Source organism: Cydia strobilella, chromosome 7 (assembly GCF_947568885.1).
Source record: "Cydia strobilella chromosome 7, ilCydStro3.1, whole genome shotgun sequence".
In the NCBI taxonomy this organism is placed as follows: domain Eukaryota; kingdom Metazoa; phylum Arthropoda; class Insecta; order Lepidoptera; family Tortricidae; genus Cydia; species Cydia strobilella.
This window is the reverse complement of record NC_086047.1, coordinates 18,318,742-18,342,516: the sequence shown is the minus strand read 5'-3', so window position 1 is coordinate 18,342,516 and position 23,775 is coordinate 18,318,742. Positions and strand designations below refer to the sequence as shown.

General features: G+C 37.4%; 2 protein-coding genes across 3 annotated transcripts; one reads left to right on the top strand and one right to left on the bottom strand.

Moving 5' to 3' along the window:
• Positions 1 to 1,260: 1,260 nt before the first annotated feature.
• LOC134742661 (putative uncharacterized protein DDB_G0271606) lies at positions 1,261 to 7,756 on the bottom strand. Of its 2 annotated transcripts, none has more exons than XM_063675847.1 (4): positions 7,651 to 7,756; positions 5,060 to 5,175; positions 4,376 to 4,499; positions 1,261 to 2,462 (listed from the first exon to the last, which is right to left on the bottom strand). In XM_063675847.1, exons 1-4 carry the CDS (start codon positions 7,672 to 7,674, stop codon positions 1,326 to 1,328), a joined length of 1,401 nt encoding a protein of 466 aa, XP_063531917.1. In that variant the 5' UTR covers positions 7,675 to 7,756; the 3' UTR covers positions 1,261 to 1,325. The 2 variants fall into 2 exon arrangements, with proteins under 2 accessions (XP_063531917.1, XP_063531918.1); XM_063675848.1 differs by lacking the exon at positions 4,376 to 4,499 and adding an exon at positions 3,284 to 3,401.
• An 8,984-nt stretch (positions 7,757 to 16,740) lies between these two features.
• Positions 16,741 to 22,371, top strand: LOC134742842 (uncharacterized). The gene is made up of 3 exons (XM_063676026.1): positions 16,741 to 16,785; positions 21,036 to 21,168; positions 22,091 to 22,371. The coding sequence occupies exons 1-3, from the start codon at positions 16,768 to 16,770 to the stop codon at positions 22,282 to 22,284; spliced, it is 345 nt and encodes a 114-aa protein (XP_063532096.1). The 5' UTR covers positions 16,741 to 16,767; the 3' UTR covers positions 22,285 to 22,371.
• Positions 22,372 to 23,775: the final 1,404 nt, after the last annotated feature.

Below are 23,775 nucleotides of genomic sequence, written 5' to 3'. Positions count from 1 at the left end.
ATTTCAATGGACAAATTTACTCTCCATGCCGAAAATGGTCAGTTTCAAGGAACTTGTAGCTAGGGCGCGTTTCGCGAACGGTTTAAGACTTAATAAGTTTAAATTCTTAGTGTGTTGTCTTGTCATGGTAGCCGATTTGACAAGGCGCCCATTTCTCGAATGGTATTACACTAATATTGTTAGTGTGTTGTCATGGTAACCCATACGACTTGACAGTTCGTGGACTAGTAAAATTAGTCTAATACCGTTCGAGAAATAGACCCAGGGGCTTAAGGTTCGTTAACTAATAATATTAGTCTAAATGCCGCTCGAAGCAGGCTTTAAGATTTCGGTGGTCATTTCTTGATATGTTATTGTGTATGGCTTGACAATTCTCTTATAATAATTGTCAAAAAATAAACTAGAGGTCAAATTATAGTAGGAGTGATACGTACATATCGGTATGTGAATAGGTTGGCTGATTACCATGAAATAATCTAGTTAGAAGGCTACTAGAATGTTACACACCGAGGCACTGTGTAGGCATTTAATCCTATTTGAAATCACCCGTGTACGTTAGACTCGTTTTACTAGGCGCACTTCCTTCTTATAAGGATGCTGCTATGCTAACGACCACCATTTTCTAATTCTATTACACGTTTTCTTCACATGGTGGGATGTTTTAGTACAACATAATGAAGCAATAATGTGGTGGGCAACTGTCAAAGGTTTTTATAGTTGGCGCCAGCATAGGTTTTACTTGTGTCTAGTTTATTTGTTCTATGTGATTTGGTTTTAAGGGCGAGCATTCAGACCATGATTCCAAAAAAAGTACAAGAATTTGACACTATTCGTAGGATTGACATGTAAAACCTATGCGGTGCCATTTAAATAGTTCGACCGGCCACCCCATTGATATTACTGATATTATAACTATTTCCATTAGAACTCACAATACTCCCTAGCATCTCCTACTCTTAGTACTTCCGTTCTAACTTTCAACCCTCATTTCCAATACGCCAAAATTCAACCCAAACCGATCAGCTGTTTTTACTCTTCTTTACCAAAATTGGCAATACATTAATAGAAATAAAAATAAATGTGTTTTCTACTTCGAGATGTGGTATAAAATGGTGGTAACATGCAATTTGTCTGTACAGCACATCTTGCTAATAACACGTTTATGAGAATTGTATGTAATTTTTTTGCCAAAATATTTACAAAATACTTAATAGTTAAAGGAACTTGTGACATCTGACATAGATCAGAATAGATAGAAAGTTAATTTCAACAGTCCTTTTATTAACAAAATAAATTACCTATTTGTAACTCTAACACTAAGTAATCTAATTATAATTATTGACAGTTATCGGCTGTAAAACATAGGCTTGTCCTGTGGCTCTGTCCACAACATGCCCAGTGGTGGGCTCTAAGAAGAGTCTTGGGGCTGAAGCGGCTGGTGTCAGCTCAGGATGCTGATGCTGTCTCACTCCTGCACCTTGTTCGTACGGAACAAATTGGTTTTCTGTCCTTTTCATGTAATACTGTGGTTGCTGTTCTTTTTGTTCCTCATTTTTATTCTTCACGTAATACTGTGGTTGTTGTTGATTTTGTTCCTCATTTTTATTCTTCACGTAATACTGTGGTTGTTGTTGATTTTGTTCCTCATTTTTATTCTTCACGTAATACTGTGGTTGTTGTTGATTTTGTTCCTCATTTTTATTCTTCACGTAATACTGTGGTTGTTGTTGATTTTGTTCCTCATTTTTATTCTTCACGTAATACTGTGGTTGTTGTTGATTTTGTTCCTCATTTTTATTCTTCACATAATACTGTGGTTGTTGTTGATTTTGTTCCTCATTTTTATTCTTCACGTAGTACTGTGGTTGTTGTTCATTTCTTTCCTCATTTTTATCTTTTACGTAATACTGTGGCTCCTTTTCTGATTGACTTTGTTCCTCATTATCTTTGACATAATACTGCGGTTCTTGCTTCTGTTCTTCCTTTTGATTAAGAGCAGCCTGTTTTGTTTCGTTATCTTCTTCGTTTTCTGGTCTTCTTTGCCTTCTTTTACGTTTAGGTTGTTGATTTTGTTCAGCTTCTTTTACTGATTCTTCTTGAGGAGCTTGCCGTTGTTTGATTTTTCGCTGATACTTCTTTTTTGGTGATTCTTCGTCACTCTCTTCTTGCCTTACAAAACTTTTTTCAGTTTTGATTCTAGGGTGAGCTCGTTTAGCTCTGGCGCTTTCATCATATTTCGCTGCTTGCTCTGGATCGTATTCTTCTGTATTATACGTGGGTTGTTGTTCACTAGGTTCATCATATGTATCATGTTCATCATGGTCATGATCTAATTCGTGATTATATGAACCATCATTATCTGAACCATCATATTCGTCATTGCCATGGTTAGCGGCGTGACCGGCATGGTTCAAGTCCCAGTAATGCTCTCCGTATCCCCCATGTTTGTCACCCCAACGTACCTGGGTTAAAAAAAAGGTTAGACAACGAAATGGTAATGTATGATAGTGAGGTTTAGTTTTTGGTTAAACATTAATATTACGTATTAGTTAAAAGAAATAAGAAAGTTACAAACGAAAAGAACACTGAAGACGAAATAGCAGTGGTTAAAGTCGCTTTCCCACAATTAGTAGCATGAAGAAATTAGCACTATTCATTGATAATTTATTATATGTAGTAGCGTATTTTTAGGAAGGTTAAACGAAAAATAATAATAATCGAACTTAAACTATCGTGAGACATATTTCAAAATATTTAGATCAGTACGGTTTTTACTCACTGTTATTTTTAGTCACACTCGTGCCTGAGGAAGGATTCCCAAAGAATCCGAAACATGTCGCCAAAAGCGACTAAAAATAACAGTGAGTAAAAACCGTACTGATCTAAATATTTTAAAAATAATAATCCTTTAAAAATATATTGTTGAAAATATTAAGAAAACATTAAATCCACATAAACATTAAATTTATGTTAACTATTTAAAAAGGATAAATACAAATACATTAGATGACAATATCTATTTTCTATAGTTTTCTCACGCTATAAGTAATATTTAACCGTTTGATGGATAAAATGCTTTCTTGTTAAGCAGCAGCAGAGATTTAGGTGCTTAATGTTAGGTCAGATAGTATAGGTAGAGGTACTTATACCTAATCACAGTAGAGGTCAACAACTTTTCTTAAATTTTCGCAATTGTTTAGGAAAACAGTACATCTTATATCAGCCGCTACCCATATTTTCCTAAGTCTCTGTATAGCCTGTTGATTATTGAAGCAAAGCATACTTTAGCAGAAAACAGTCCATCAGAAGGCTTGGCGCGCTCGTGTCTCTCGGTGAAATGTCGCTCGCTGCCTGCCCTATGTCCTTGCTCGTAGTCCTCATGCGTGGGCAGATGCCTATACCTTCATGCAAGCAAGCGATAGTTAGAGACAGAAGAGGTTAGCAAGAACAAGAAGTTAGAGGACAGACGGAGAGCACAGACCAGAATACGGAGAGATAGGTAAACGAGTTCAATGACCGTGGCTCGCGAAACATGTCGTTTGAGCATACAATAAAACAGCGAGCAATTAAAAAGGGCGATGTGTATATTAAAATAATGCTACCAATCTGCCAGTCATGTCTCGTTCATCGTTTTTTATCAAACTCATAAAATTTTAAGTCTATGAAGGGTTAAATCATTGAAGTATTAGTATAATTTAAAGTTACGATTACCATTTCGGTCATCAAAATATCAGTTTCAATTTTAAAGACCTAAATGTAGAGACGGACCATGCTAAGACTTTACTTGCAATGACAGATTTTGGAAGTGCCACAATAAACTTAGTTTCTATGAATTTCATTTACAAGAAATCTGTTTGATTTTTAAGGTACCTATGAAGGTATGTATATTTTGTCCATAATATCTCAATGGACAAATTTAGTCTCCATGCCGAAAATGGTAATTAAATATAAAATATCAGTTTCAATTCTAAAGACTTAAATGTAGAGACGGACCATGCTAAGACTTTACTTGCAAAGACAGATTTTGGAAGTGCCACAATAAACTTAGTTTCTATGAAAATATGACGTTTATAGTGGCATTGCCACACTTGTCACTACAAAGCCTCTAAAATTGGACCATCAGCGTTGAGTCATAGAGAGCTAGTCCGTAATATTGTCACGACTTCCGACGAATTAAGAACCTCCTCCTTTTTTGAAGTTGTTTTTTCTAATACCACCTCGGTGGAAAGCAAGCATATGACCCTCCTGATGGTAAGCGGTCCCAGGAGTCTATAGACGCCTGCAACTCCAAGGATTTTTTATTCGCATTACCGACCCTAAAGCGGGTTAAATATGAGGTCTTTGAACTCGTTCTCCTCACTAAAAAGTGCGTTACTTTGCCCATATCCCTGTGGTTCTTAAAGTCCTTCTTCTCGTATCGCTGCTCCCACGTGTCGGGGTCCTCGCACACGTGCCCGAACTCTATCTTGTACGGACTCAACTGTACTGAGAAAAAATCCCTATAAACATAAGGTTTTGTTCAACATCAATGTGAGTTATTCGTTTTTGTTGCAGTCGTGATATAACTAGGTGTAAAATTACTGACATTTTCTTACAAAAAAGGTCGTTCCAGCATTTGAACTACTGACACGTCAGTAAAAAGCTGCAACCTACTGAAAAGGAAAGGTATCAAGCAGTTGTTTCTGTTTTTGCCACACGGTAGACCTTAAGGGTGTTCGCCCCTCACATATTTAAACTCACGTAATAGCAATTGAGATGACAACCGGGTGTCAACTATTGGCCTTAGGCTAGCTGTAGCATGTCGAGCACTGGGACATTGACCTTAGGCCCAATTATTCATTAGTTGGGGTAAGACTGCCTTTCCAATGAGGGGAAGATAAGAGGAGACGTGCGAGAATCAACCAATGGGTATTTAGCATAGGTTCTCTTCTCCGCTCCGCTGGATTACAACTAATGCCATGGTTGATTCCTGCATTCCTCTCATCTCCGCCTCAGTGGAAAAGCAGTCAAAGTGCGAGTTATACATTTGCGAGTGCGAGGTCATAAACTAGATACGTACTGAAAGAATTTCGCCTGAGCCTCGATTGTTGTAGGGTTCTTAGGTGGGGTCCGAACGGACACGGCTCTGCCCCAGCCTGGTCCTGCGTAGACGGCAAACAGGCACCACAGCCATTTCTGAAAAAAACATTTAAAATTGTCTGAAAATGCATACAAAACTTCGTATTCTGTGTACTCTCTACTCAATCTTGTTTGACCAGTCCGCCCAGATTATCTCTGCTCGAAATTTAAATTTGTTACCCCTCGTCCAGGCACAGATCTTCGCTCTTCCCGTAGCCGTTCATTGTCCCCCAACATCGAACGGGTTTCATGTCCAATTCTTTCACTGTCCAGGATATCAGACCTTGGAACGATCTCCCACTCTCTATCAGACAAGCGCAAACCAAATTCACATTCAAGCGCATGTTGCGCAAGTATTTCCTTGACAAACTTTCTTCGTCGTCAACTTAGTGATTCACACTAGGTATATAAATATGTATAGTATCTATGTATGTATGTTTATTTGTATTAAGTATATGTGTAAGTTTATCAATATAGTTTATATTCATTTAGGTTACAAATTCATTTACTTTAAAAGTCACTGCACCTACTTAATCTTTCTGGTTTAACCCATTGGTTGACTGGTAGAGAATGCCTTGGGCCGCCTTTTGTACCTTCATGTATTGTGCAATAAAGTTTGAATAAATAAATAAAACTTTACTTAAATGTACGACAGCTGTTACGCCGTACATAACAGTTTATGCGTCCTTAGAACTATGCTCACGAACTGATGGCTCCGGGCATGAACGAATAAGAAAGTGAATGTTGTGCGTATACAGCAAACAGGCACCATTACCATTTCTGAAGTATCCAAGTGTATAAAATCGTCCCACAGTAAAAGCTTTGCTTAGTTTTGGGCTAGGTTGATGTGTGTAAAATTGTCCCCCATTAAAAATATTTATGTATGTGTTACTAAGATTTTTAGCCCATGAAAGCCCATGGGGTCCATTTCTCGAACGGTATTAGACTAATATTATTAGTCCAGGAATTCTAAATTCGTATGGGTTACAATAGCAACACACTAATAATATTAGACTAATACCGTTCGAGAAATGGGCCCCTGTCAACATACATGGGTTTCCATGACAACACACTAATAAAATTAGTTTAACACCGTTTGAGAAAGCCCCTTTTCGCAAAATTATTATCACATTATACAGGGCGTCCCAAGACTATGCAAGATGAAGGGAAAGTACCTATCTTAAATATCGTAAATTGGCATCATAAAAAATACGGGTGATTTATTTTCACATTTAAGTCGGTTCGATTACCAGACGAAGCAAGTAATTTTTAGAAAATCTTTGAATGCAGTATTACTAACTTTTAAAAATAACATAAAGTCTTCTTTCAGCAATTTTCTACGATATTTAAGGTACTTTCCCTTCATGTCGCATAGTCCTAGGACGCCCTGTATATTCCTCCAAAATTATTATTTGACTAATTAACCGGACTTCAAATATTTACTAACACATTCATAACCAAATGTAAATACTTAAGCCTTTACTTTAAAAGCACCTAAAAAACTTGCTCCACACTAAAAACAATAGTGTAACTCTAAAATGACTCATTTCTTGCACTAGTCTTCATTAGCTTTAGTCAACGCTTAAAATTCTCACTAGAACAATACTAAAACAAATGAAGATACTTATGCAAATGAATAGTTGACGGAACATTGTCCTTGACATGATAGTTTCACAAATCGTCATTGAGGTGGCGTTTTTTTTAGATTTGATAGATTTCTTAAAACAGAAACCGCCAGATTGTTTTGTTTTAACAACGGGCATTGACTGACTAAATCTAGGTTATTAGAGAATTGTCCGTTATGTTTGTTTGTTTGTTTGTATAAACCGACTTAAAAAGAGGATGTTCTCTATTGGTCGGAGACTTTGTTTTTATGTAGGTATGTTCCCCGCTGAATAGATTTGGAAATTTCTCTTTGGTTGAAAGTAAAGTTTCACTGTACTTTAAAATTGGTCTCATTATAATAAAATTTGGATCTAATGATGGTACAATTCAACTATGTATATAGTTTTATGCATTTGCTGTCGGAAAGCATATGTATCATTTATTCATAACATTCATTACCTTTTAAAATAAATACCTATGATGTGGACTAGGAAGTACCTAAATAAATAAATAAATACTATTAAAATTCTTAATTTCACCAGTCTCGTTGTTACTTTTTTCTGAAATAATCACTAAATATTTTTACTGGTACCAGACACCAATTATTATTTTTATTTATACTTTATCGCACCCATTATTTTTATAAAATTTATAACATATTTGCATATTATCTTACTTTTGCTAGGAACTTTTGGAAATGGATTTTTATAATCATATACAATAAATCATTCGTCACAAACAATTGGATCCTAATATTAAATCACTTTTACAAATCACACTTTCATCACTTTCACAATCACTGAACTCCATTCAATCACAATCACTTCAAATTTACATTTCTATATTTATTTTTAGATGGTTTTTAGGTAAAATCTAAACATTTTCTTCTATAAAAAAACGTTATTTATGTAAATAAATGGTCAGTACCGTAAAAGCTGGACGTTGTGACATCTTGAGTGATTGACAATGGGTGTCAGTGAACGGATCGAGTAAGTTCTTTTATAGAAATCACAACTTGCGGACGTTATCAGATGCTCGGAACCGAATGGTTTGGTCTACATAAGTAAATCGGCGAATTCATTGCTATTGTTGATTGTTGAAATTGGACTTTATGTTGAGAGGTGCAAAGGTGTTGAAATTATCCAAGAGCCATTTCTTCAACTACGACTCATATAAACTTTGGGAAATTTGGTTGCTTTACTTTTTTATGACAGATAGAGAGGTAGAGGTCAAAGGTAAGGAAAAAATATTATGCGACTTATTCTAATAAAAAATAAGAAAGACTACCAAAACAAATTGAAAAACAAATTGTCCTTATATCAAATACAAAAAAAAATGTTTTGGGAACAATCTTGCACAGATTGACGCAGTCCAAATCCGTAACGGAGCTAGGCTTATTATATTTAGGTAACTTAAAAGCCACTTAAACGCTTCTAAATGGGTACCTAATTCTATTTTATATACTTACTAACCGTTGTGGCGTAATAACATACCTACAGAGGAGTTTTTTTAAATAATAACATGGCATCACTATCACTACATAGTACATAGTATAAAACAAAGTCGCTTTCCGCTGTGTGTCCGTCCGTCTGTCCCTATTTATTTATTTATTTATTTAATCTTTATTGCACAAAAGAAAATACAATCGTACAAAAGGCGGACTTAATGCTATGAGGCATTCTCTACCAGTCAACCGTCGGGCAAAGCAGAGAATTTGTAGGCGGTGCAACATAGTGATTACATATATACAAGTATAGTTAAATAATGCATAGGCATAGACATACATACATACAAATACATAAGATATCAGATGAAACTTTCAAAACAGAAACACTAAGAATTCATCGTTCTGCCAGCAAAGTACTTACGTAAGGATTTTTTAAATGCAAATCTATTCGGACACTGTCTAATTTTAACAGGGAGACTATTCCAAAGGCGAGCTGCCTGAATAGAGAAAGAATAGGACATGAAACCTGTTCGGTGAGATGGTATGGACAAAGAAAGACGAAGAGTAGAGCGAAGTTGACGGACACGAGAAACACCATAGTAGTTGAAGAAAGATTTGAGATATTCGGGAGATTGGGGATCATTAATAACAGAAAATTATGTTTCCTTATTATACTATTATGTTTCCTTAGGTCTTTAAAACTACGCAACGGATTTTGATGCGGTTTTTTATAAATAAGTAGATAGAGTTATTCAAGAGGAAGGTTTATATGTATAATTTGTAAAGGTTTTGTGTAAATTAGTTGAACTACCCGTGCGAAGCCGGGGCGGGTCGCTAGTAAATTCATATACTCTATTACCTATATTATCTAGATATTTATTTTTAACAAAATGTTGACTATCTGTGAATAAGTCAAATATGTTAATAATCTCACGTCCGATATCAATATAAATTATAAATAATTTCATAAGCCCATGCATACTTTTGGTTCTTTTATTTATTTGATTTATTTCTCGTAATTACATGTTCTTACTTTCTATTGAGAAGCGCTGGTGACCTAGCGGTAAGAGCGTATGGCTTTCAATCCGGGGGTCGCGGGTTCAAACCCCGGCAAGGCCGGCAACGCACTTGCAAGTCTTGCAACCCCTCTGGTGTTGCGGGTGGGTGTCCATGGGCGACGGTAATCGCTTACCAACGGGCGATTCGTCTGCTCGTTTGCCTCCTATATCATATTAAAAATATTAAAGTATAGTACTTCAATTATTACTTTTAATTAATTGTAATTTGTGTACCTTAATTTTTAAACAAATCTAATTTAAATCCATCCTTTTTTTCCACCCCCAAATTGGTCCACTCTATAAATTTCCACCCCATTTTTTACACCCTTAGGGGATGATTTTGGGGATAAAAATTGACCCCTTGAGGGGTGAGCTCTGAGATAAAAAGTATCCTATGTCCTTCCCAGGGGCTTAAACTATCTGTATACCAAATTTCAACTAAATCAGTTTAGCGGTTAAAGCGTGAAGAGGTAACAGACAAACAGACAGACAGACATTCTTCCCATGAGTTGGTGGGGTTAAGACCTGTTGTCTGAGGGTTGACTGCTGGACTTGCTGGAGCCTGGAGGGTTGAAAATTTGGGCACCTCAAAGATACAAGATTTAAACACTCAAACGGTTTTAGACTAATAATATTTAGTCCACGGTCAACTCGTATGGGTTAACATGGCAACACACTAATAATATTAGACTAATACCGTTCGAGAAATGGGCCCCAGAAAGCCTGTAACTCGGCTTAGCCTTGCCTAATCGAATTTAAAACTATCGTGAGTCATACTAATGCAATATTAAACAAATTTTACGGTTTAACTGGCATATATTTAGTCACTCGCGCGACATATATCGGAGAGCCTTAGATGTCTCTATTTTCAAGCACCAACAGACCTAACACATAGTAACTATTTATTAATCTGTGACACAGTACTTAACCGCTGCTGTAATGTTAGTTTTGCCTAGTAAGTAATTAAGTATATTATACAGCCAGCAACAGAAGTGTTTCAAATTATCGGAGCACAAATTAATCTTTACTGCTACGGGCATAAGGAGTGTGCGTAATGCAAACTGACCACCTCACCCTACTAAGTCTCCTGCTAACTAATGGTCGCGTACTGTGCGGTTTAAGAGGACGATTTCCTCCCGCGGGCGCGGACGCTTCGGCTGTGGAATGAGCTCCCTGCCGAGGTTTTCCCGAGGGGCTACAGTCACAGAATAAGTAATAGTATTATCATCTACAGTATGGGGTTCTTCAAAAAAGGAGTGCACAGGTTTTTAAAGGGTCGGCAACGCGCATGTAATATCTTTGGTGTTGCAGGCGTCCATAGGCTACGGTGACTGCTTACCATCAGGCGGGCCGTATGCTTGTTTGCCATCGACGTGGTATAAAAAAACCTGTATATTTTTGTAAGAGCTACACAAACTGGTAAAAATGATAAATTCACTACCAAAGTAAAGGATGAGGGTAAAAGGGCCCACACACTATCAGTCCGTCGGACGATATCTGCCTGTCAGTTGTTCGGAACTGTCAAATTTTTGTTCTAACTGACAGGCCGATATCGTCCGGCGGACTGATAGTCATTGGGCCCCTTAAGAGCTTGCGGAGCATTAACAATGCGAATTTAAGGTTGTCACTGGCCTGAAATAAAAGGCGACGCTCTTACGCCAATGATGTTTAACTTGGCACAATATGTATGACTTATATGAGTGGTCTAAAATACTTATATGCCCGAAAGTTAAAAAAAATGTTACCTATTAAAATGTGACCATAATGGAACCAAGAGAACCTATTGCACCGAGCCATAAGCAAAATAAGCATACGGGGCATTCAGAAAAGTATCGGGCACATGAAGCTATTTTTTAACACTTCTGATAAAACTAAGAAGCCAATATATGGCATGATAATTTTTGATCACAGCTTTATATTCAAATAGTATACAGGGTGATTCATGAGACGTGAGCAGGACTAATCCTGCACACTCAGTTACTGTTAATTGATCGATCACCGTCGTATTTAGGGCAAACAACCACACTTTTTCCTATTTTTTGCTTTTTGGTGAGGACAAATTTAATTCTCTACAATCATGGTCACCCTAAAACACCTTATTAATAAAATAAATAAATATTTTGAAATATGTCTCACGATAGTTTGTTCGATTTTTTATTTATGTTTTTTTTAAGTAGTCACAATATATAAATTATAAACTCTAATAAATGTCATATATTAAAGAAAAAGTGACGAAGCCCTCCAGTGGTGAATAACGGATTCGAACCGGCGTCTTTAGCTATCGCGGCTAACGCCATGAACCCCTGGCCTAGGCCACCTCGCCACTCCGAATCCGGTTCGAATCCGGCCTTCACCACTAAAGGGCTTCGTCACTTTTTCTTCAATATATATATATATATATATCTATTACAGTTCATCTGAACATTTCGTTATTCAACGATCACACAGCATAGTCATTCATTACCGAAACCTAAAAATTCCAAAATCTTATAATCTGATAAGATAACGATAACACCAATTAAGTATTACGCGAATTTCATAACGTTCTCAATTAAAACGGAACGTAATAGCAAATGGAGCATCGCGGCTCACTCGGGTGCGACTCGAGAGAAAAGAGACACAGACCACCATTTAAAGACTACGGCGAAAAACGCGTCGTCAACAAACAGTAGAATCAGTCAGACAGAGCTCTTTCCCACTGATGTAGTTTTATGTATGCTTGTTTACTGAAAAAATCGCTCCCAACTAGTACAATCTCACAACTGTACTAGTTCGGTCTTTTATTTGTCTTCCGTGTCACTGAGTATATTTTTTCGGTTAGTTTTAGTTCGGTCGGATCACTCGGATCGCTTTGCTGTCATTGTCACTCCTCGGTCGCTCCCATTCTGTTTCGTTCGCGTGTAGTGTACTAAAACGTACTAAGAGCAGAATCATTAGGGAATACTTCGGTCTAGTACAGTGGAGGGAATCGTGTCTTTTTGATTATAGTACATGTACTACACAAGCCTACAGTGACGTCCAGTTTTTTGTGGGTACGATTTTCTGCAGGATCCAGTTTTAATACTATAAGTGCTAATATAATAACGTTCACACGAGCATTCTGTTTCCTTACTGCTCGCATGTACAGAAAACGGGTTCCTGCAGAAAGCCGTACCCGCAAAAAACTGGACGTCAGTGGGAAAGAGCTCTTAGGGTTAGCAACGCGCATGTAACATCTGGCAGTGCGTAATAATCTGGTTTAAATAACACTTGCGCAGTCTGTGCTATTAAAATCGCTGCCAACGTACCTATGTCTAACTCTAAACTTCAAACTGTCCCCACAATGGGGTTGGCAACTGTCAAATGTTTGCATAGCTTGTCCCTTTCTCTAGTTTTGTTCTATGAGATTTGGCTTAAAGGGCTACTAGCATCCAGGGCCGCAGAATAAATAATAGTACTAGGTACAGAAGATTCACTCTCTAACAAAACGCATCTATTACGACAGATATGACCGCTAGGTGGCGCAAGCGCGAACAGGCGTCCATTCCGTAGCGGTGCGCGGCAATTACTATGGCTAGACCTTTAGAACTGGGGGCGGCCGCATGTACTTGTAGAGGCGCGACGAAATCGCGGAGTGAGTCACGCCTGCCAGGGCATAAAATTGTATTAAAAAAACAAGAATTTGACACAATTTTAGGGATTGACAGGGCAAGCTATGCTGGCGCCATCTGCTAAATACTTCGACCGGCCAACCACATTTGAAAGATACACCGTTTCTAGGCAAGTGATCTGTGATATCGGGGGCAGATGCCGTGTAATTATTTGTTACGTAATTATTAGTAATTAAATCTCGGTACGATCACAGATTTACATAATGACAGAACAATGACACTGTCACCCACAGACTTAAACAAGATGGCAACTTATACAGTGTGGAAAGAATGAATGGGCCCTGGAGGAAAAGTACCTCAAAACTTTAAGTTAGCTCAATTTGCTTAAAGGAAACATTCTTTTATTTTTGAAAATATACAAAACTGCATTCTAAGATTTTTCATTTTTTTTATAATTTTTCTTGTCTAAAAATATTCTCGAATTCCTAATCGAATTCGATTTTACATTAACTGTATCGTATAGTAGAATAAAATAGCGAGTGTTTTTTATTTTTTTTATTTTTAGTCGGTTCGATTCCCGGGTGAAACAAGCGAAGTTCAAAAAATCTTTAAATGCAATATTGTTTCTTTTTAAAAACAAAAGAATGTTTCCTTTTGAGCAATATGAGCTGACTTAAGGTTTTAAGGCACTTTCCCTCCAGGGACCATTCATTATTTCCACACTGTATATAACGTATATAGGACCCCTAGTGTAAATTTCATTCGATAGCGTGACGAGGGTTCGCGTTTGCGTCATGTCTATTTGTATGGGAGTTTGAACAGCGCGCCAAGCGGGACGTTTTGGAAACTCTGAATCCCATACAAAATGAGACTTAACGCAAACGCCTATGTCACGTCACGATATCGAATGAAATTTACATCCCCCCCCCCTCCCCCTGAACTGATAGGCTTGATTCCTTGGCGCTGCGACGCCTCCCTGGGGTCTTGGTTTGACATAATGATTAAAAGTCATAATGTAATGATTGTCATATTATCATTAGTCATAATTCTGAAACCGTTAACTTTTCAGGATTTTCCTCAGGTTATCCTATAGATAGGTTAGGTTAGGTTTGTTTTATGGCAATCCTGAAAAGTTACGCGTTTCTGAGAAAAACCAAATTATGACTAACGAAAATGTGGACAAACAATACATTATGAACTGTAATAGATGTCATATATTAAAGAAAAAGTGACGAAGCCCTCCAGTGGTGAAGGCCGGATTCGAACCGGCGTCTTTAGCTATCGCGGCTAACGCCATGAACCCCTAGGCCACCCCGCCACGGCGGTGCCCGTCCGAATTTCTCGACTATATGTCATCTTAGTAAGACTAGGCGTCTTTGATTGTTTTTAATTTATATATAGTAGTGTGACTACTTAAAAAAAAACAAATCAAAATATTTAATAAAATAATTTGATTTGTTCCCAAACTTGTTAATACATTATGACTTAAAACTATATGGGAAACAATAGAGACCCCAACACATATGATCGCAAATACTTGCTGAAAAAATCGCATAGATCTTTTCTTATCGCAAACGAAAGTTTTGCGACCATTAAACGCAAACACGAACCAAGAAGTGAATGAGGTGATTGAAAATTTAATCGGTAGTTTCCCAAGCCTTTTGTTATCTAAGTTCCGAGATAATTATCTAATCTCAACAGGTGGTATAGTTTTCTATTTAACACTAAAAGTGTTGCAATGTCTCGGAAGTCTAGCTCACTTTGTTTATTGAAACAACAGTATAATCGCCATCAGAAATATCGGAGCGGTCAAGGTGATCAATATTATCGGAACATTCACTTTAACGCCTTGTTAATAGAGGCTTTGCTCAGATATCTGTGAACAGCTTGGGCGCTCCGATTGGGTGGTGATTGTACTTAGCCTGACAACAATGGATATGCAATTTTGATTCTTACAGCATTGAGATAGGCTTCAGAATATCTTGACTACAAGGTGTCGCACAGGAATATTGATCACAGTGAATTTGTAGGTCTTCTCTCGTAACAAGTCTTGCACTTGGCTTTTAAAGGCGATGAAACCTACATTTACGCGCATTTGAATATTATATTATATCTAGGTATTATATTCAAAATATTAATAAAGTAATGAACAAAATTAATCACTCCGAAGCCGAACCTTAAAACATATTGATTGTTGTTTACGATTGAAATAAGTACCCTGATTCAATAGAAGCCTCAATTGAGAACACTCGTTATTATAAGTTAAGTTTATCTTACATATACATTACATATATCATAAGCCCTCTACGATACATTAAATAACCGCAAATTAACTATTTTGTTAAAATGTATGAATGTATGCGTGTTGTATGTATGTATGTATGTATGTATGAATAAAATGTTATTGTTGCGTAATAATAACGTCGATATTGATTTAATAATGACATTCAAATTTCGAATATCTCTAAAAAATCTAAGTAATTCTATCCGTAAATTGTAAATGAATAATGTGTAAGGTATGTACTGTTAAATTATAGTATATTATCTGCGAATTAATTCTATAAATACTTTAATTGTACATTATTATATATTGACGATCTTAATATGTATTCATTTTTATATTCGATTGTAATAGAAACATGTAATACTTATTGAGAAATAAATGAATCTAAATCTAAATCTAAAAGAAATGAATTTGATTTGACCTCTTTTGTAGTAGGTATCAAAATAATCATTAAAACACATTGCACTTGTGATATTTTTACCTCGCCTACCTAACCCACACTTGTAGTTTAATGCCTTTCATTATATAGCAGTTACATAAACTACTAATAAATAACGAGCATACTTAATTAGAGCAACGGTAACATACAGGTCCTACATCATTACAGACACATTTATCACTTAATGATAACACCATATTTGAGGACAATAGACGTTGGGCAACGTATTGTGTGTGAGAAAGTATGCCAGTTTGAGGCCTCTTAGATACAAACAGTGTAACATGTTAGGTTAGGATTATGTAAATAAAAGCCTCTTTTGTTGGAGATTATTACCAGCTCGTTAAAGAAGGCACTTAATAAAGTACATTAATACCAAAGGCCCATTGCTCAAACGGTATTAAGTTCACTTAATATTGTAAGGTCAGGCTGATGTCAATTTTTTCGTCGAAGTCTGAATATATCATAGAAATAAGTAAACTTGATAGATAACATTACGATCAGCAGAAGCGCAGGCAAATGGACAAAGTAATGCGCCCCTGAGATAGACAGTTGTGGTCCAAAAAGTTAGTAGGGTCCTACACTACAGGTGTCCAAAGTTACAGTCTAAAAAGTGACAGTCCAAACAAATTGTAGGGCCACACTATAGGCGAGCGCTTTTGTATGTCCATATAAACACTACAGAGTGTTTGTATAAGGATTAGATAGCATGAAGAGCAGTTCTCGAGGAAGTCATCATTCAAGTCATAATATACCTACTCACGTCTCTCAGACATTTAAAAATCATTTTAGAGGAAGTCACTCATAATATTCCCATCCCTTAGATATGAGATTACAGCCAAAAAGAAGAGATATGAAAGAGGTTAGGAGCTTTCAGAGGTTAAAATGAACACCATTGACGTATAAGTAGGTGCTGGCTAGCCAACACAATCGGAAGACCAGTTCGATAAACATTTGGACCGACATTTATAAACATTCCATTCACTACAAACCAGTATACAGTAACATCCGAATACGCATGATTGTTATACATTTATAGCTCAATATATACTAGCATATAAAGTTGAATACAATAACAAAATACTAGCCGAATAGATCACAGAGGCATCAGAGCATGAAATCGTCGATAGAAAGTGTTTAAAATCGTTTTCTTCCCTTATAAGAGATCGATCTATAGTTTGAACGCCATTGTAAGTTGACAGTCGACCGTAAGAGCATTATATAAAGAAATGAGCAGAACAGTTCTTGTAAGTATTTTACCTGGAAATTGGGGCATAAGTAGTATTGAATGGTAGATTTTTATGCACATATAAAGTAAAAGCTTTAACGATTCACAAGATTTTAATAAGGCATTCATAATTTATTTATAACACGCGGGTCACAACTCACAAACAAGCGTGGCGAGCTTGCTTGGAAAGTGGTTAGCATCGCTTATAGTTGCGTGTATGACTAACGTATTCTGATATTAATAACAGGGTATGAATTAGATCTGGATTAGTTATGGATCTGTCAGTGTCAAAAGTGACATTTCTTAAATGTAGGCTACAGAAGCCCTACCGGGAAATACAAAAATCGAAATTTCTTTACCTGCCCCTCTATCGCCCGAATATGCAAGAGCTATACATATGCAGAGGCATATTAGTTTGGTGTTTACGCTTGTCAAATGGTATGCAAATGTGCGCCTAATACTAAAGTTGTTATAGCTTTTAGTTCACCGGACCACGCACTTCGCATTTTCGGAAAAACTTCTAATTTTATGCAGGAAAATCCTGGGCCGTGATGATACAATCGTCAAACTATTCGTGGGAAATGTGCATATTTATAAGCTAGCTGAATGCATAATTATAAGTATTATAACGAATAATTCAAATTAATTACCAGTTTATCTGCTCAGTTACCTTCCATCCAGTTGAACCTACTGTTTAATTTTATTTATTTATTTGTAACTTGTGACATAACAGCCATTTAAAAAAAACTGTTAAATTTGGAATTTGTTGCACGAAAATATAGTAGGTAAACAAGTGAAAGAGTTTTACTGCTTTTACGACTGTTATGCGCATTGAGACTAATAGCTACTATAACTTGTTACATAACACAGGTATAATGAGTTTATTTTGTGCTTCAATCAGTAACGTAACCTGTCAAAGTACAATTTATACGAGTGTAAAACTAAATCGGAATGGTATTATGGCAGTTTATCAACTTCATAATTAAGTCTTTTATGTTGAGCGATTTGTAGTAGGTATCATTTTAATTGCTTGCCGAGCTAACGGCTCCAATGAAAAATATTGGCTAAGTAACGTTAACCGGGATAAATACGTCACTTGAGGTAAATGCGTCTTTTAAAAATATCTTCTAAACGGAACATTTTAAAACTATTATATACGTCTACATTAAAAGTTCGGAGACCATACTTCGAACATGAGAGAGAGAGTTGCAATAGTTCTAGTTAGACCAACAAAAGTATGCAGAGATTATGACAGCACACGCCAGTGCAGGTGTTATTTTAAACGTCAAACTTCTATGAAATTATGACGTATAAAATAGCACTGGCACTGCGTGCTGTCAAAATCTCTGCAGACTTTTCTTGGTCTAACTCTAAAACGTTCCGTTTAGAAGATATCTTTCAAAGACGCATTTACCTCAAGTGACGCATTTATCCCGGTTGGCCTTATATGTGAATTGCGTGTGGGAACAGTATTTTACATTTACGATTACGTATACGAGTAGTTTTTAGCCGAGTTCATCCAAAGAGAGAAACCTCTTACTTAATTTGGTCAATTGTATGTGTTTTTGAATAATGAGATTCATGAGTAAAATTTAAGATTAAAGTTACATCTACGATTTTATTAAAAAGCGAATAGACAATGGTGTTCCATAGAAATATAAAAAATATATTTTTCTCTAACATGCTCGGAAATTGTCGCATTTTGTTCGTATCTAAATCGAAAACGCATCAAAGTGCCTAATTTTTATCTCAGCGGCGACAACGCCCGGCCGCCGCGCGCCCGGACGCGTATTTAAAAAGGCTATACACTGATAGGGTTCAGGTGCGAATTGAACTAGATTAGCTTTTGTTTGGACAATACTTAACAAAACCCTAATCGAAATTAAACTATCGTGCGACATATTTCAAAATATTTAGACCGGCCGTACTGATCTAAATATTTTAAACCCTAATCTATTATAGTACAGAAATTTACTGAAATCGTATAGACTTTATTAACTAAATTCATACGGATATTGTTGCTACAAATGCTAGTTTGTTGCGGTCTAAAACTTGGTATTAGGTAACGATTCCGATTGTATTGAATTAATTACCGTTACCGTTGGTGCTAATAACAATGCCAAAACTTTTTTTTTACTTAAGAATTATTTCAGTTGAGACTTCCTATCAGGCCATTTTTAGTGGGAAATCGTAATAAAATTATGGTCATTTAATATAATATATAATTTAATATAACATTGAAGGTCGCAGTTCTAACCTAACCTAACCCACTTTTCTAGTAGCAGTTAGTTTCTGTGAGGGTCGCAGTTCTAACCTAACCTAACCCACTTTTCTAAAAGCAGTTGGTTTCTGTGAAGATCGCAGTGCTAACCTAACACGGAGCGGGCAAAAATGAAATTCGTATGATTCATTTTACTCCTAGGAGTAAAATAACCGATACAAATTCCATTTCTGTCCGCTGCGCTGCGCAACTACGCGGAACGAACGTGTATATAACGTATGCCACATTCGCTAAATATATTATATATTTCAGTATTTCCTTACATGTTTGAGAAAAGCATACCTCGGTGGAAACAGACATTTTCTGACTCAGACCTTTTGCCATGGCGAGGCCTGGCATCTAGGTACCTCGTCAGAAAATGTCTTTCTTTCTATCCCTCGCCAACAATGTACTATTTGGTCCTCTCCAATATTTTTTGCGGTACCCCTCATAACCTACTTTCCCTTAGTTTTTTTGACATTCGACACAAAACAAGGAAGGTCATAATTGTCATGAATCACGTTGCCGCTCAAGTCGTGATGTTTCTGGTTAGAAAAAAAAATGAAAAGAGGGTCAAAGCTTATAGGTTTTAATATCATTCGATAGCGTGACGTATCGTACGCTTTTGCGATAAGCGATTAGTGTCATTTTGTGTGAGATTTTGAGTTTCCAAAATGTGCTTTTATTTTTATTTTATTGAAAATTTAACAAGAATTATAACATTATAAGTACCTTATTCTAATGTTCACCAAACTGTGAAACAGTTTGTTGTCGGTGAAACAGTTTGTTGGCTGATTCACGCGCTGTTCAAAATCCCATACAAAAATAAACATTCAACGCGATTTCGTGAGCTTGTGATTTCATGTTACACTGGTCAAGACCTCGGCTCGCTTTTACGTAAGCACTTTGAATATAGTATGGCCTGATATACTTGTCCAAAAACATTTGATTGACGCAATGCAATCAGATTCGTATCATAGAAAGTTTATTGTTACATTAATTCGTCAAATTTAGTTCTTTCGTATTACGAAATTGTAATTTTCTGTATCATGTCGGTAGCAAACTGATAGCTGATAGCTTTGTTTGCGACGTAGCGAACGAAGCACCTATCTCTCTCTCTCTCTCAGTGGCGTAACTGTGGGGGGGGGGGGCAGCTGCCCAGGGCGCCATCCAAGGAGGGGCGCCAAAATGGGCAAAAGGCAGCAGCAGGGAAATTTTTGTCAGTCGTCAGGGGGTGCAAATTTGGTGACTGCCCCGGGCGCCATATCCTCTAGCTACGCCCCTGCTCTCTCTCTCTCTCTATCGCACTAATATGGAAGATGGAAGAGATTAAGTCTCTCTATCATTCGTTTCGTTCGCTACGGCGCAAACGATTGTCATATTGGCTAGGCCCCCTGATATAATATCAGGGGTGATACCTACTGCAGCTAATGGATGTTACCTACTCATGACGCTCTAAGAGCGTTTTCACATTGTCCCGTCCGATATCGGATTTTAATATTTGTGTATACCATTCAATTATTGTTTGTTGTTCAAAAGAAAGCGTTAATTCAAAAATAGAACAACTTGAGGTCATTATCCAGCAGCTGTATTTCTCCAAAAGTTATCGGACAACGGTTCGGAAAATGTAATGACGCTCTAGAAGGGTGAGGGTGATTCTAACAAATATGACGCATGACATGATAAGCAATAAAAGTGCAACCATCCGCACATTATATCCGTGCTGGGCCGTCGCCATCAGGGACCAATTTCTCGAACGATAATATTCTAATATTTTTATTAGTCATCCTTATGCTTCTATTTTTAGTACAAAATAGGCTGTATTTGTGACAAGACCGTAAATATAACACACATCACGCACATGTGTCTACCTTAACTAATCTCTGGCAGCATTACATCCCAATTTATTCATGTCTGAACTGATGGCCGTGTTGCTAATGCTCTAAATAAATGAAAAAAAAAACACATCCCATTTCAAAAGCGTTAAACCGTTCTAATTTATGTTACAGATTCTCCTGTCATTAGCAGTAGCATGCCACGCCTGGTCCGTGCCTTTTTACCCCGTGCAAAGGGCCCCAATGAGGATGAGATACACCAGATATGCCCCTCCACCACCACCACCGAAACCACACAGGATTCCTAGTAAGTTATCTTGATTCACTAAATTACCACCGATGGAACGAAGACGGTATATTCGATTAGTGTGAGAGGCAGTTTATGTGGGATATTACGTTAGCGAACACTCGCAAAAGCGAGGCTAAGCGGCGCGGCGCGGCGCGGCATTCGCAACGAGATCGCCCACGTAGGACACTTCTATAGCCTCTACAGGGGCCCATTTCTCGAACGGTATTAGTCTAATAGGTATTATTAGTGTGTTGCCATGGTAATCGAATGCGATTTGTCAGTTCGAGTCTAATATCGATCGAAAAACGGGCCCCAGGTATCGCTATCAAAGGATTTGATTCACCCCGCACCGCGCCGCGCGCCGAGAAGGTATTAAATGTTGAAACCATCTAAACGTACAAACTTTCTTTGCTTTCTACTATTGTAAACTAAATGAAATGAGGCGTAAAAACCGGACAAGTACGAGTAGGACCAACAAACCCTCGGTGTTCCGTACCTTTTAGTATTTATTGTTATAGCGGCAACAGAAATACATCATTTGTGAAAATTTCAACTGTCACGGTATCACGGTTGATGAGATACAGTACAGCCTGCTGACAGACAGACGGACAGACGGACAGCGGAGTCTTAGTAATAGGGTCCCGTTTTTACCCTTTGGGTACGGAACCCTAAAAAAACGATGTTCAATTTCTATTAAATTTAAGCCAAAATGTCACAAATGGATACTGCTACTCGCTTATAGCAGCGATTGGAATTTTTACTTTATTCCCACGCAATAAATTTCAAATTAAAACTAGTTTTCTACTTTTCCAATGGTTGCTACGATTGTTATAACTTATAACTGGCCAATTGCCTACTTCTGAATGCAGTAGGTTCCTACATTTACGCACAGTTCTTGTCGACTCAAAACGCCCCCGATTCCAATACGTGACTATCTCAGTTCCAGTTCACGAGACCACCGAAAAATACCAAAGGCCGAAGCGCGGTCACGACCACGACTTCTACGGTCATGACCACGACCACGACCAGACCCGGGGTGTGACCGGGCCCGTTCACACTTTCGTCAAGACGGACAAAAATGCCAACTACAAGTGGGGGGTCAGACACCATGTTGGAAATAAATACGCTTCGTAATGTGGGGGAGTTTTGCTTTGGTATTTATATAGTTTTTATGGTTAATTTAATTGTTGTTTTGGTTGTGGATTAAGAGTGTTAAGTGTTGTTGTTTGTTTTATTTATCGTAGTCCTAATAATTATGTGAATTTGTCAGTTGATACCAGTGTTATTTATACGTTATAATTTCATAGAAGTTTGACGTTTAAAATAACATTTGCACTGCGTGTGCTATCAATATTGTTGCAGACTTATCTTGGTCTAACTGTACCCATTTGAATTTCTTAATTATTCCAATATTTCCAATGCAATGCAATGATAGCAATGTAATGTAATTCAAAATAATGCGAACTATATTAAGTGGGATATTATGTGTGGGTGGAAAATTATCAAATTGTCATCGTACCTATTTAACTAGTTAGTGTGCTAAAATTAGATTAGAACGAAAAATTTTTTAGATCGAAACGCTGGTGGCCTAGCGGTAAGAGCGTGCGACTTTCAATCCGGAGGTCGCGGGTTCAAACCCCGGCTCGTACCAATGAGTTCGGAACTTATGTACGAATAATAATTTGATATACCAGTCGCTTTTCGGTGAAGGAAAACATTGTGAGGAAACCGGACTAATCCTAACAAGGCCTAGTTTCCCCCTCGGGGTTGGAAGGTCAGATGGCAGTTGCTTTCGTAAAAACGTCAATTCTTAGGATTATAGGTAGTTGTCAGGCTTGCCAGGCTCCCATGAGCCATGGCTAAAATGCCGGGATAACGCGAGGAAGATGAGTGTGCTAAAATTAGATCAGAGTTCCATTGAAACACTTTCATTTGTCATTATTTACGTTCTTTCGTACCTTGTCATAGTGGCAATAATATGAGACACCAGCTGCTTTCATATTGATTGTCACTGTGACAAAGTAGGTGTACGAATCGGCACACACATTTAATTCCTTGACTTGACATAATGGTGTTTTTGTTAACATATGTAGGTACCTACATGTTTTTTCCTCGTAATTTTTAGGGTTCCGTACCCAAAGGGTGAAAACGAGACCCTATTACTAAGACTCCGCTGTCCGTCTGTCTGTCCGTCTGTCCGTCTGTCACCAGGCTTATCTCATGAACCGTGATAGCTAGACAGTTGAAATTTTCACAGATGGTGTATTTGTATTGCCGCTATAACAACAAATACTAAAAACAGAATAAAATTAATATTTAAGGGTATGGGAGCCATACAACAAACGTGATTTTTTTGCCGTTTTTTGCGTAATGGTACGGAACCATTCGTGCGCGAGTCCGACTCGCACTTGGCCCGTTTTTTATACAATGATTGCCTATGAGAGTAGCCCTACGTGGGCGTGTACAGAATGTAGCAAGTGTAACATGTAAGGGTGTGGTTTTCCGCGCCAGTGCACGGGTGTGACACTCGGTTGCAACACTTGAAACATGTGCTCAGTGACTCGTTGCATTACTTCGCCAATTACAAGCATGTGTCACTTTTATCGCTGATAGCATGAAAGTTAT

Coding starts and splice junctions, on each gene's coding strand:
- LOC134742661 (XM_063675847.1), bottom strand. CDS start 7,674: ATGTCACAACGTCCAGCTTTTACG. Junction 5,176..7,650: donor CACAACGTCCAGCTTTTACG/GTACTGACCATT, acceptor TGTTTTTTTCAG/AAATGGCTGTGGTGCCTGTT. Junction 4,500..5,059: donor GCTCAGGCGAAATTCTTTCA/GTACGTATCTAG, acceptor TTATGTTTATAG/GGATTTTTTCTCAGTACAGT.
- LOC134742842 (XM_063676026.1), top strand. Junction 21,169..22,090: donor GAAACCACACAGGATTCCTA/GTAAGTTATCTT, acceptor TGACTATCTCAG/TTCCAGTTCACGAGACCACC.